The sequence below is a fragment of the Haliotis asinina genome, chromosome 7 (assembly GCF_037392515.1).
Source record: "Haliotis asinina isolate JCU_RB_2024 chromosome 7, JCU_Hal_asi_v2, whole genome shotgun sequence".
Classification (NCBI taxonomy): Eukaryota; Metazoa; Mollusca; class Gastropoda; order Lepetellida; family Haliotidae; genus Haliotis; species Haliotis asinina.
In genome coordinates, this window is record NC_090286.1 from 53,551,697 (window position 1) to 53,567,790 (window position 16,094).

The following is a 16,094-nucleotide window of genomic DNA, read 5'->3' on the forward strand; positions in this document are numbered from 1 at the left end:
GTCATGTTCACAAAACAAATAATCACTCTGGTGGCTCCTGTGACCATCATATTTTTCTTTGAACAAGAATCCAAGAACCTTCTAAATATTCAACTATAATATTAGGGTTATGACCTTCAAACTTCATTTGGATTTTCTTGTGTTTCTTTGCCGTTTCCTCGAAGACATATAAAGTTGAAAGTGTGACTATACACTGCTGGGACATTTCCCTTCATTCTAATCAGCCTACCAGTGTGCTGTTAATATTAGAGTTTCATGCCCTTGTCTTTACATAATTATTTCCTTACCATGGGTACATGCATACTTGGACTCATGTTGGTCTATTTCTACCTAGTTTCAGGTATCAAGTACTTGTCCGAACTCTGTCTCATGGTATAGTCCAGTCAAAAACTGTCTCATAATGTTCACAAGAACAAACATGACCTATGAAACTTGGTCATTGAACATGGAACATATGAAAATGCAATTCAACATCACATCTTGACTCAAAATTTCAGTTGCACTTCTCCTATTGTTTTGTAATCTCTACACGTCTGAATTCCTTTTCTTAAAGTAATCATTATACTCAAGCAATGTTACATCTACCTGATTTAATAAAATGACTTCTGCTTCTTTGGCTTGCTTTTCTGCATAATCCTCTTGTGGACAGGGACCGGGACAGGACATTGGAAATACGAATCTTGATCATGCTGTTTTCATATCTCGTAATCACATGGCTTCATTTCCTCCACCACACATTCCAAATCATGTCTACTACTCACATATACTGCTCACACACAACTTTATATTCTCTCCACTATTAGTGATCTTCATACTAAATTGGTCCAGTTAAACACAATCCAACAGCCACCATCTTGTTTTCTGATCACATGACCTTGATTTCATCATTGCTCTCGCATGAATTACGTGAAGTTTCAAACCAAACAAGGGCAGAGAAATACTACCTTGTGACAGGGATGTTCACTCCGACCTATCCATCTTAATATTTCCGCAACCGATAATTAGGTCATTCAGCATGTACAGTTTATCTATTGATAATATCTTCTGCTGAATATATACTTTTACCTGAGATTCTAGTTTACTGTTCTAGGACTTATAAAATACACATTTACTTTTGGGGTTGGAAAATGAAACTGCATCCAAACAATAGTATCCTAGTCCTTCCTCCTATTTTTTAGCAAAGCAAAACCCCTAGTTTTCATATTTTATGTGGTTTGTTTACATACTTCAAATTCAGATCAGAGATTAATCATAATTTCTAAACTCAAAGTGACTTCACATACACAGAGTAGCCTGTTAGTCATGAAATGCCATGTTCAGGAGCTAACTGATGCAAACATCTTGGTGACATATGTCTGTATCATTCATGAAGATTCATAAAATTGTTAAGCCACTGACTCTGAACAATAAGGGCAAGTTGCCTTTGATAACCTAAAGAAAAAAGTATTCTTTTTCTTAAATGAGGTGTTGGGAAAAAGGGAATGAAAGTGGTGAAGTGAAATGAAAGTGCATGTTATGTCGTCTTCACGGCAACAGATTAAAGAAGACAAAAACGAGCACTGAGCGGAATTCACAATTTGAAAAGTTGAAAAAATTTAGGTGTTCCTAAATACTATCCCCTTTGTCACAACCAATCACCAACAAAAACCATCAAAGGCTCACAGAGTGAGTGAGTATGACTTTACACTACTTTTAGCAATATTCCTGCAATGTCATGGTGGAGGACACCAGAAACGGGCTTCACACACTGTACTCATGTGAAGAATCGAACCTGGGTCTTTGATGTGACGAGCAGACACTTGAACCACTAGGCTACCCCTTCGCACCTCAAAGGTTCATAGAGAACGGTTCTAATAATCTAACACTGACCAGTGGAAGTGTTATGTATTGTTCTGACAAAGTTCTATTCTAAAATTTATAAAAATAACTTTTCTTTAATTTTATAAACTTGCAAACAGCAATATAATGGCAGACTGAATGCAACTCAAAATGGAGCACACAATCCACTGATTGATATCATGAGCAACCATCCATGCTATATGACATGCAAGTCACTTCATACAGTTTCTTCTTGACTGTCAGTCAGGAATAGCTACTGCAGTCTGTGTTCATACAAAGACAACATGACCGAAAGCTTTCCAAAACTGCTTGGCTCATAGTCAATGCATACAGAAAAGATTCCGCAAATCTTCCGGAGATATTCAGCTGATTTCATTTATTTTGTCAGACAAGCCTATCCCAACTTGGCCTTGTTGACCATTCTACTTGTGGTCATTAGCAGGACAAACAAACAAACACAGACACACCCCCACCAGGCTCCACGTTCAAGCAGGAGTCATGTAAACAAGAAGGTTTAGTAGGGCTAACAATGATATTGTGAACAGTTGATACAACTAAATTGAATCACTGTGACTCTTGCACGTAGCTTCTGATTGTCATCCAACCATAGCAACTGTTTCCAAGCTGTGCTTTACTTTCCATTCCCCAAATTTAACTCCAAGCTACATTCTCGGGGATTAAACATGTATGCATTAAACCCTTTTCCTCAAAAATAGGATCAAAGCAGTCTTAAGTTTCCTAGACAAACATTTGCAATGTGGATTCTTGCATTTCTGAATGAGAAATACCATGTGTGTGTAACTTTTATTTCAATCATGTTATCTTAAATATAGGACAAGAAAATCTGGAAGTTGCAAGATGTTTGTCCACAATGACTTCAGGAAACAATGAAAACACAAGTTACTGAATGGAAATTATTAGTGTCAAGTGTAAACAATAATGAAGTTTAAAACTCAGAGATCAGCCTTGACCTTTGTCCCATCAGGTCAGAAGTGACATCACACCTTTGTTCCCTATGTAGCTTTCAACAAATCAATGTTATCATGACATGTATCTCTTGCTGGAAAGTACATTTCTTCACTGACAAAAGATACAGAAGCTTCAATGAATCTTCATGGAGCAGGGATGAACCAATGTCAACACAAACTAGACAACTGCTCATCAACATTAATCCTGACAGTGATGTTAAACTGTCATTCTTCCTGTTTTGCTCCACCTTCAAAACAGAGGCTGATAGAACATAAAAGTACAACAGGCAGGTTTAGGAGTGTTTGTTTTGTTTGTTTGTTCTGTAATTCCACTCTGAGCAATATTCCTGGTGAATTAAGTCATGTTGCTCTGTAAATAATCAAGTCTGGACTAGAAAATCCACAGGCAGACATTGGACAAATCCATCTATGCAATTAGGCTGAATGCCTGAACCAAGTCATGGATAAATGAGTCTGACCATCTCATCTCAACCTCTTATGATATGCAAATAAGTATCTGGAAACCAATTCTAATCCAGGTATTCATATGCATTAAAATGTAATTGAATTCAGTAACAGTATTCATGTGGAGAATTGAACCCAAGTCTCTTGCATGATGAGCAAACACTTTAACCACTGGCCCTACTTCACGGGTACAAAACGGACAATAGCACGTTCTGTTGCAGCTTAGTTGTGTGTTTGAAATACATCAAATATCTGATGAAATTATAAAGACTAACTTAAAAATATATCATTCATCATGTCATTTAACACCCATGTGTAAACAGGAAGCAGTCTATTAAATTGACATTCTGGGTGATATAATGAGGGTTTGGAAATATTTATAGAACAATAGCTATTCAGACTTTTGAACTGAAACTGTCTGCCCCAACCAATTTTTGTTGCAAGCTGCTTCATTCTAGAAGAAATGTATTGATGCTCAAATTTTTAAGCAAAAAAATATCTGATTTTGCAGTTGGACCTGAAACAATTTTGTGTTTTCATACAAAACCTTGGGCCTCCTCTTCCTAAGAATATGAAATGGTCATTATTAAAACTCCCTTTGATTGAAACACAAATACATATATCACTACCTGTAGACCTGTGACAGTATCTACCCTGAGTGTTGATATATCTGCAGTATCCACACAACAAACCAATGGCTGTCAAACTACAAAGAGAGGTAATCTCATTTCTTCTGGGAGTTACTATCTGTGTCAGCGCCACCCTCAAAGGTCAAGTCTTCATCTAGGAACAATAGCTTTTTCTCTGTACCATCTGGGCTGTCATGGATGCATGTGCAGTTGAACAGTGGTGCCATCGCGGTCATGAGTGAACACAAAACACACGGACGTATACGACATTCTGACACTTGGGAAAACACCTTCAGTGGAGGAAATGGCATTAGAGTAAAATTAGACCTATATGGTTTTACAACACTTTCAGCAAACTGCATGGAACATCACAGTGGGTAACACCAGGTATTGGCTTTCCACCTGTCTTCCACATGATGAATTTGACATCAGATATCGATTTTCCAAAACTGTGACCATTGGGCTAACTTATCCTCCCATTGAACCAGAATAAAGATTTCTACTAAAGGAAGGAGATTATTACAGTTTAAGCAGGTAATAGAGAAAAGAAATATTTGCAGATACTGATGGTTGACTATTTTCTTCCCTTTTACATTTCTTTGAACATCAAAATACATTTAACAACTAAACTGGGCTTCCATATTTGATATAACATGGGTAGTCTTATGCACTATTGTTAAGGTGATTTCCTATTCCCAGAATATCTCCATGGAGACAGACATCAGTACAATGAAAGTGCATCACAATGGTGTCCACACCTGGCACTTCCTCTTCACTACAACATGACCCATCACTACACCCCTTACCACTTACAGAGCAAGTCCTCTAGTATCACTTCTACTGGAGATTAGGTAATTAACATCTGAAACTGCTTCCCATATGCCTAATGCCAAATCCATTCCATCACCAATGCCATGGATGACAAACTTCCAATACAACCTCTAATTTCTAATATGAAGAACAGTTACTCATCTCGGTCTGTTGAAATGCTTTCATGGAACCAGATGTAGAACTTCATGTTCCCTAAGTGCAGGGACCACAGAAAGGGGAAAGTTGAGCTGAACCAGCCCTCTGTCAACAAGGTGTTCTATTTGATATCCTGAAAGCTACACGGAATTCCCTAGGAGACTTGTAACTATACCATCTGCCCCAAACTGTTGAAAACATGTGTGTAGGACACATTAACAACTGGTCTCTGGAATTTAAACATTTTACAAAATAAAAGGTTAATTATCTTCATACTCATAATAAAAAGCCTAGAGATTCTCTTCATTTTCAGATTTGAACCTGAAGTTATACAGTCTTGACAGCTATAACAGACTTACATTGGCTGTAATGCATTATATTTATTTCAGGGTCTGTATGACAGGAAAGGCATGGACCTATTGTTGATTTCCAGATTTCATGTAGAAATACACAATTCTGAAGTCCTGAAGAGACATCACCTATACTATCAGTGATGACTTTCCTGTCTGTTTTCCTGATTTATACATAGAATTGTGTATTGATTGTATTGTACTTACTGAAGGTTGATGTGTTTACTCGGAGACTGGTGGGGTCCTTATCATAGCTGTTCCGAACTTTCTTTTTCCCTTTGTCATTCTGCTTGTCCAGACTGTCCACCCCTCTCCCATCTCCAATGCTAGAAGGGTCATCAAAGTCTTTTTGAGGTGTGGATTGTAAACACCCCATACTGGTTTGTGAGCAATCAGCTTCAGGGCTTGCAAAAAGGTCACAGGTCACTTAATTAGGTTAAGGTCACACAAGATTAGCAGGCGTCAGCAATCCTGCTTGAAGTCTGTCTGGTAGTCAGTCACCAGTCAGTGCCGCATGTGTCTGTCTGGAGCCATATTGGTTCTTTCTGAAACAAAATGGTTGACAATTATGCAGATGAAAGAAATCACTGATGCAAAAGAAAAATATTTATTTCAGCACTAGTCTTACTTATTTAACTTGAATTTAAAAAATAAAACCTGTAGAATATGTGCACTGAAGGGAATACTGACAGGTTTTACAAATGGAGAGCCTTCTGTTCTGTTCTGTATTTGGAGTCTGTACCACATTTGAAGTTTTTAATCCAAGACACCTGAGCAATTAAAAATAAATTATCATGCTAGATGACCAGATACTTTGACTTTAATGCTTATTTTTGGTTTGAGATGCTCTTCAATACTAAGCAATGTCAAAGTACACCTATCTGACGTGTCCTCCACAATTGTTAGATTCCTCAACACTAATGAAGGTGGCACGTCTGACACAAATATTTCAGTGAAGTTGATTGTCAGACTAAGCACATACTGGGTATGAGAAATAGTAATAAATACCCATACAGATGACACATTTCCAAAGGAATGGAATAAATTGTCACATTTTCACATAATTTCTCTTCATCATCAGTTACCTCCTTGGCTTCTTCACTTGCATGTTATCAATTGGAATAATTACAAGTGTGTAAACACAAATATTTTAAATAATAATGATCCCACAAATAATGTAGTAAAGCATAGTCGCTCATCTGATAGAAACAGTGACCCACATGTATAAAGCTTGCAACATCAGATCTTAATATGTTCTCAAAAAACAATGAAAAGCCCAAATCATTGATCTTGACCAGTTGACAATCACCAGTATTTAAAAATCAAATATCAAGTTATTCGCAAAGCATTTCAAAATCTTGTTTACAATTTTGAGCAGATAAGTAAATTTCAGAAACTCTCCTCGTCACTTATTTCATTCCACAAGAGATGAAAAACGATGAGTGAAAAACGATGAGAAACTACATGCTGAAGACTGACACCACTGATAACTAAACCGTCAAGTTTGTGTATATCATTTCTATGTCACTGTCTACAAAGCATGCACTTTGGTAAATACTGTGCTCATAAATATTCCTTCCATTCTTCCAGAATGCCACCGTCCATGTCTAAAGGCATCTCCATCAGGTAATCCATCTGGCACGATCATGGAACTGAAGAACTGACTATGTCTTTAAACCATCTTCCATCTCCACAGTGTATCAATCCTTGAATTAGTCCGTGACAACATGACACCTCACTTCTAAATCATCCCCACTGTTTCCAAACTGTTACCTGCCTCCACAATACGTCATCACACATCAAATGAAGCCCCAACAAGGCATGTGTTCTGTCAGTTAGCATAGACTGATCCCATGAAGATTCAGACAGCATATGGTGGTGTAACGCATGGCAGTACTCCCTCTACTCCTTCATCATTGGAGTAATGACAAAAACAAACATCCCCCTTGCTGGCTTGCTAACTCACTCTCTTCCCGCTAGCTAATCTTATCAGAGGATATAGGCCTCTGAGGAGATCCTGTAAGCTGATAGGGTAATTTAACTCTCACCAATGTTTCAACCTGGCCATTGTTGCAGGCTGATCTCCATGGTGGGTGAGTCCCACAATAAGGAAGTACAATCACCCTAAGGCTGGACTTAACAGTACAGGCTATTCGCCACTGGGTAAGCTAGGATACTTAACAACTATTATTGCCTCATATTCTTTATGGTACTATAATACAGTGAGACAGAATTCTCTTCCTTCATGGTAGTAATGATGATTAACGTGATCTACATACCTAAAACTCTCACACTTCTGAGAAGGTCTTGTTTTCTAATCAATAGTTCACATTTTCAGTTCACCTTTCTGTGCTTGTGTGTGCTACAATTAAGAATTCTTAACACTGTTTTTCTGTCATTGCGTCCTTGGAAAACTTCCAAAATGATATTAGTGTTTACAGAGAATGTCGAGTGAGGATATGAAAGATATTACGATTTTATATGCATCTAATTTGCCTCTCCAGGAAGAAATAATATTTTAAAAACCCAGAACATGCACGCCTGCAATATTTAAAACTCTATAACAATAGATTACTACTGGCCCATATGTATGTTTATAACCTTGGCATGCAATCCATATACGTATGCTGTGTCCTTATATGTCCTTATGCACTAAATCAGTCAGAACAATAAATTAAACAATCTATATCTAGTCTAACAAGCAAGGAAACTTTCACAGTGTTTGATCCATTTCATGAACCAGTCTAATACACAATGTCTGTTTAGTTTAGTTTAGTTTAGTTTAGTTTAGTTTAGTTTAGTTTAGTTTAGTTTAGTTTTACTCTGATTTTAGCATTATTCCAACAATGGACTTCACACATTGTACCCATATGGGGAACTGAACCTGGACTTTTGGCATGACAAGCTAACGATGTAACCACTAGGCTACCGTACCACCCTTTCTGTTCAGTGTAAAGCCCTTGCCAGGTGAACAGTGATCATCATTACTATGTACAAACACGTTTCTGCTGAGTATATAATCACTATCACCTGAACAGCACTCTTTCATTGTAGAAAAATTGGTTTCCACAATGACAGCTCTGGTAAACCGAGGTTTGTGCAAACCATTCAGCCTCAGTTGCTTCAATTTATCTGCCCACTCTAATAACTGAACTTGTCAGTATTTACATTGGTTAATATAAAATGATGAAAAAGGAGGGGCTTCTCCTCAAATGCAGATATGCACAAACAGAAGTTGAACTTATCTGTATTGACTCTACATGTTCAGGATTTGTCGTCTCTGTCATTTACACTTTAAAACTAACATTAGTTTTTTGGACACTACAATCTATCTGCTTCATTACAAACTGCACATGGCCTTCAGCACGCAAATGGAGTTAAGGGACAGAGTATGTAACTTGCCTGGGACCATATAATCATGCTATGTAAGACTAAGAGACAGGAACCCATCCAATAGTTAGAGACTTTGCCTAGCAATTGAGATGAAGTGGATGGTTCTTAACCAAAATCTAGTCATCTAAAACATGAGTCAGAAATGGTTGCTGGTTGGATGTGACAATGGTATTTATAGACAAGAGAAATATTACTCAATGCAATGCTAAACAGTAAGCAAAAGTAGGCACACACAAACACTCTAGTTTCAGATAATTCATTAAAGTATATCGAACACCCACGCAAATTATATTATATTTATTAATACACATAAAGTTTTACAATGAGAACACAATCCCTTTTAGAATGTTGGTCAAATGTAACACAAACATAACACAGATCTAACAAATGAAACTAATGATTACAGTCTCTTAATAAGTAGTCTTAATGAAGATACCAGTACTTTTGAGGGTCAATCCCATCCAGGATTCAAACCTGTACTCACAGAGTAAGGCACCTTCTTGCCAGTACCACAACTGTCACAGGAAAGGGATCTTCACACTTGTCATACTGAAGCCAAGGTCACCATCCTTGTGACACATGGTGACAAGCCATTGTTGTCATAAGCATTTGAAGCAATCTATAGCAGCACTCTTTGTATCATATAATAATATACTCCACAATAAAAGAAATGAAAGTTTTGAAAAAATGAAATTTCACAAAAGAAAAGGCTCATGTTCATTTCTTTTATTCAAAAACTTGACAAACAACCCACTGTTGTGTTCCTTTTGCTGTTTGGTATACATAACACTGCCATTACTAATGACTATAAACTCTTATATTATGTGTATGTTATATTTCAGGTTAGACCAGACAAAAACTACAGTTATTTTCAGCAACATGGCTCCTTACACTGACAAAAGAAATTGTCAGCGAGTGACAGCCTTCACAGATCAATCCAACATTCTGACTATCACAACAACTACCGAAGCTCACCAGCTCACAGAACGAAAAACCTCTGAATCGTAATCCCAAATAAACCACTCTCATGTGTGTCTTCATCACCCTCAACATCATCAGCTTGCTACAACACACACGACAGTCAAGCTTCAATGTTTGGTTGTAAGGTTATTGGTTGTGCTGAACCGATGGAGACATCTCGCACCGCTTGCTGAAACAGGTTGAATCTGACAGGACTAACAATCTTTACACACTGTTAATAGTCTTATAGGTTCTCCAGACAGTCCCTACCATTTTTGAAATACAGTCTTGGTGACGTGTGCTCTTGTTCAACATTACATCATTGTATATTTATTGATGATGTTTCGAACAATCAAGGACTGACAAAACTACATTTCAAGTTAAAACAAACTTGGCATTGTGTATTCAAAACAAACACACCTCTGGTCATTGGTATGTGAAATCTGGAGCCTTGAGGCTCTAAAACAATGCATTTTGAACACCTTACCATCAAAAGCATTACAATGGACTAGACACTTTCTAATATCACACATGACACAAATAAATGCAGACACAGCAGTGCACTGATGTCAAACAGTAAATGAGCATGTGTTTATCAATTTATTAAGTTTTTCCTACTGACAAACAGTTATTTATGTGTTTCCTTCTCTATAATGATTTTTTTTCCGTATGATAAACATATTTATATTCAAACACTATTATTCATATCTAAATGTGAAACTGAAACTGAATAATGACTTCCTCATATGCTTGTACAGCATCACATCCATTATCAACTGCGGGTGACAATTCAGCCAGCACAGTTCTTATAATCCACATAAACCCTTGTTTTCATCTGGGCAGTAGGATTCAATAAACGTCATAAACGAACATGTACCCCAGAAAAAATGCAAAATTCTGCGAACCTGAAATAAGTCTCAACAATGACATAATGTTTATAACCCTATTGTGGAATGTGATCCACCAACATTCCATCATTTCAACATGGTGACATACATACAGGTGTTAAAAAAATACATGTTTAGAATCATTTCTATTAAAGCTACTGCAATGACATCCCCTATGATGGTTGGTTTTACACACCATTTCTTGTTAATAAACTCACTCACTAACCCATCCAACCGGGCACCCATTCATTCGCCTATACATCTAATCACCACTACTCGTCCAAGGGCGATGAGTTACACATTTGTATTCTTACACATGTAATTCTCAGATTTAGACAAAAACACATTGTTGTACAGGATATATAAAATTGTTTCTAAAGTCTTTCCATAAAGTGTATTGCCACTGTAAAATTCCAAAAAGGAGGAAACTTTGTTACAATCGCATTCGAGATCATACATAAAGACTGAAGTGACTCAAGTAGCGTTGAGTGTTAAACATGAACAGAAGGCATCACAGACAACAGTAACACTCAGAAAATGATCTCTTGCGTACAGTGGTGCAAAGACAATCAGCTGCATGCTTATCAACATTTAACACACACATCTGACCCAGTGTTCCTGAATGGTGTTTCATAGTGACAGGACATTGTGTCCTGTAAGTTTCAGATGTCTGTCTGACCCACTGAAAATTCACAGGGCCCATAGATTGAAATTAAAACATTTCAGATTTAACATTTCTCATAATTGGCATTGAAATTATTAACATGATATAAAGACTAACATTATAAGCACAAATTCATAAACCGTGAACAAGTGTCAAAAGACACAAATAACAACTTCAGACAAAGTTGTTGTGATATATTCAGTCAGACATTGGGGCCAGTATGTTGGGGAGTTCTGTCTGACAATTGGCAAATCTGCTGGATTTGAAAGAGAGTCAGACACAATTCGTGAACACTGCTGACCATAGGTAACAAAGTCAGCTTGCACCAAAGGAGGACTGGAGTAGACAATCATTGGTATTACAACATCACATTAAAGGTAATGAAAATATTATCTTTAAATAGGAAAGAGAAACACAGTTAAAAACATGGGCAATAAAAGCAAAGGATTCCACAGAGACAAGGTAGGATTCAACACAAACAAGTTGACAAACAACCAATAAAAACCAAGTACATGTATTCAACAGCAAGGAGAATGACATAAGCCAATAACCCAGGATTCAACAGCAATGAGAGAAAAATGACTCACTGGCAAAAACAACAAACATTTCAATACCAAGGACAGAAATGACACACAGCCAAAAATAACTAAAACGTACAACAGGAATAAAGAAAGTAACACACCCTATCATACAAACTGACTTGGACATAATTGGGTCAAGCTCTGATCACGTTTTGGGTCAAGTGACCAATTTCCTGTAAAAACTAGACTATTGCCTACAAGTACGACAGAAGCAGCCTCTTCATCACCATTTCCTTATGGCTCTAGAAAATCATCACACATGTCCACATACTTCCAGTCATACACCACTGGTCTACGGTCAAGCATATAGACTTCAGGCTGCATCTAGATAGCCCGAGAAGAAAGCACCTGAACTGCACTTCCTGGTTGAAGACAACACTATATCAGTTATCCAGATTGTTACTTTTTCATTCCATAATGATACATTACTTCAAAGAAGTAACAAGACGCATAATTCTTTACATTATTACAGTTAGAATGGCTTCATGTGTTAGGGTATGACAGATTGATTACCATGTATGACCTCTTTGAGTGTCATTATTACAAGTTGTTGAGTAACCTAAAGACAAGCTGTATGGAATAACTTCTTTATTCAGATGATGCATCGTCTGATTTAGAAGTTGCAAGTCCACTACAGCTTGTCCTTACATTACCAAATATGAATCAGAATTTCTCACAGTAATGCTGGTATGATGGGGAAAAATACTGAAATGCTTGTATCAATGTATTATGTGCACTTAACAGCTGTATAGTCTGGGCCATAAGTTAATACTTTGGATACAGGAAAATCACAACAGTTTTGAAATTCTCTCGAAACCTAGTACCAGCATGGGATCATTTGGGATTTTATCTGATGAGGGACCTTGGTCATTAAGTTAGATACAACAAAGTGGTCCTGTGTCCCATCACCAGGATTGCTCTGCAGGGTACCAATGGCATGGGAGGGACCGCCATTCCTGTGGCATGTGTTTTGTCTGGTACAGTTTGGTTCAATGCGGTCATGGTCACACTGCATGACATGACATATTTTAAACGGAAGGTGGTCTCGAACAGTTTCGCTTTCTTAGTCACAGGAATTACATCTAATTAGGCTAGTTTCTCAATTAAATAATTTCCCTCTTCATTCATGTAAACACTGCCAAAAACTACAAACATTCTTAAAGCTGAAAAATACAAAATGTGATAAATGTGTATTTTCCACATGCACTGGAATACATGTTGACTGGTATTTCAAATCGACGTGTACCTGGGTCTCTGTAAGCATACACACCTTCATCGCCCAACACATGCCAGGTTTCATCAGTATGACCTCATACTAAACCACATAGCTTCTATATCTATATAGCTGTTATATGGTCAGCCATCTTTCAGAGATGCACTGAGCATAGTGAGGGAGTTCAATATTGATGACCTGGCAGGAGGAAATCAAACCTGGGTCAACTCTCAATTTGAAGGAATACTCAAGCCAACTAGACAATTGGAGTAACATCCTTCCTGTAACTTGTATGACCAAAACAAAGGTCAATGAGAGATTCTGAGTAGGCAAACATAAACTAATGACTCACAGAAAATAGCAGCCATGTCACCCATTTTGTGTAATTGCTTCTTTAACTTGTAGATATTTCAGCGGCTTCCATATCTGTTGAAGAATTACAATTTGATGACCTATGACCTATGACCATGACCTATGACAATGACCTCAGAACTATCACATTTGTACAATGTCCTTTGAACATACACCTAATTGACACTTGATGCGGCCTTGTTATTTGATATTTTATGCTCCTTTTGAACCTTGTTGTTTAACATAACATATTCATAGACGTTTTCACAAAAAAGTGCAAGCCACAAGCTTAATTTGGGTGAAATCAATCAACGTGTGTCAGAAGGATGCGGAAATGGATACAAGTTTGACTTGTCCTCAAGCAGGAAAAGCATTAATATACTTTGTAATTATCTACCATGTCTGCATTTTGTATAACTATTGGACTTTGGAGATTGGATGGATGACTAGTTCCTCAGTAGCTCATGCTTGTCACATTATATGACTGGAAAGACTTGGAAATGCCATTGTGACCCAATGGCCCACATACGCCTTGTTAGTAAGGAACTGGAAAAAACTTCTGACACAATCTTAATTTACATGACCATATAATTCAATTTTAGGTGACAGTATGCCAGAAAATACTGTTCTGCTGTCACGTGGAGGCAACAGGGGGACAAAAGACTGCATTATCATGAGAGACCTTTGAAAGCTTATGAACATCAGTACGAAAGACTATTTGACAATTCATGTTTAACACATTCAAAATCTCTTTCTACAGGACTATGCTTGTTATTGAGAGTTAAACTATGGTAATCATGGTGTCTGCTCTAAATACAATCGGGATTTTTGTTTGTTTCATAGTCTCCATGACAAATATTTTCACAAAATATGTTTGCTTTCATCTCCTCAAAGACTTTATACTCCTGAAGCAATGTGACAAGAACATGCATCCAAGAATCAGTGCATTTATATACACAAGTGTTCACAATACACAAGTGTCCATAATAAACAAGTTTCCATTATACAAGAAACTACAATAATAAGGACCAATTCAATCTGAAAAAAAAAACAACCCACACTACATAACCTAAAAGAGAGTATGTTGATCAGGTCTCCTTGGCAAATCATTTCATACAACTGTTTGTCTTCTTGAACAGGTCCATTGTGACCAGGTATGACATTTACCTTAGCAGTAAAACCCCAAAGCACAGGTATATCACATAGACACCCTGTAACATAACCAGGGTGTGGACCTGAACCCATGAACTGTCTTTTTCACAAATCCAAGTGACTCAACAGCACAGCAAACAGTGACATATAGACAAATGAGACACACATGTCACTTGTCACCTAGTTAAGGTTCTGAACAACACCAAAATGCCTCTGTAACTAGAATATGAAATAAAGGACTTTACCTCTGCATGTGACACAGTGTTCCTAATGGGTATGCTTTACCACAGTGTCAAACATACATGCAAATCTATGCACATGTAGGTCACCCAAGTACTTCCTGAATGTACAATCCCCATGCATAAGACTGGTGTACCTAACGGGTACTATCTCAATGCTGTTGTGATAGGTAAGGTAGATAGTGGCCCAGTGGTACACACCCATTCCATGTGTAGCATGTAAATAAAAAAAAGCAGGTGCTCGAAGATTGCAATGATATACAGTGTCACGTCTATGTATTGTGATAACAATGTCACTGTAGTAATAAAATATGACAGCTGACTTGAATGAGTGTAGTTTTACACCACATTCAGCAATAGTTCAGCTATATAGGGGTCTTGAAATAAGCAAGTCTGGACCAGACAATCCAGTGATTACCATGCATGAGCATCGATCTGCACAAATGTGTCAACCAAGTCAACGAGCCTGAGCAACTGATCCCATTAGTCGCCAATTACAACAAGCATGGGTTACTATGGCCAATATTTTAACCCAGACGTTCACAAGTTTAGCTCACTGGAACTGTTAATAAACAACAGTCATAAAGTTTGATAAAGACATCTTTTAAAAATATTTCATTCATTTCTACATCTGTTAATGAAGCTGACAGAAGATGCATTTTGATGAGTTTCATATTTAAAACAAGATGGCCGCTGTGTCTGACTTCCCAACTATTTCCCAGATATCCACTGTAAGTGGCACAGGTATATCCATGCATGCAGGTGTGTCAATGGACAGGTGTGCTAAGATGGATATGTTCATCAGTGTCTATTGGTGCATCTGTGTACAAGTTTAAAGGTATATCAGTATGTGCACAGGTGAATTTTTATGTAAAATGTATACAAATGTATCAGTTGCTACATATGTATCTGTATGTACTAAGGCCGTTACAATACACTCTCATGTTCAGTGAATCAAAATGTACCCCTTTATGAATTCAATTAAGTTTTCGTGGTAACCAGAACTGAAAATGAATCAATACTTACAATTTTTAAACAGAGCATGTTTTACTTGAGCCCTTATGTCCTTTTCCAAAGTGAAATATACAAGAATACATACTAGCCTCTCAGCAGTGCAAGTCATGTTAGTTTGCAATGGCTGTACATGGTACTGTAGACTATAACTATTAGCCTATTACATACCAAATTTGTCATGTCAGGTCACAGGTCATTACCATGACAAATTTAAAGTCAACATGGGGTTTCCACATTGTGCATCAATGACGCAACTACAATATTGTGTTTGTGAATAATTATTCATATTCGTTACCCAATATTCATCACAATATCATATTCATCACAAAGTGTATTTGTTCAACAAATTGTTGCAGCTCTAATTTGTACAGGAGTATCTGCAGGTATAGGCGTATTTGTATGTACAGGTGTATCTGTATGCAT

At 37.3% G+C, this 16,094-nt stretch overlaps 1 protein-coding gene across 1 annotated transcript in view; it reads right to left on the reverse strand.

The window, feature by feature from the left end:
- Window positions 1–16,094, reverse strand: part of LOC137290424 (tyrosine-protein kinase Yes-like) — a 46,056-nt gene that overhangs the window by 17,453 nt on the left and 12,509 nt on the right. The window contains exon 2 of the mRNA XM_067821350.1: window positions 5,425–5,762. Within this exon, the coding sequence (XP_067677451.1) occupies window positions 5,425–5,593 (169 nt within the window). The 5' untranslated portion in view covers window positions 5,594–5,762. The remainder of the gene's footprint in view (window positions 1–5,424; window positions 5,763–16,094) is intronic.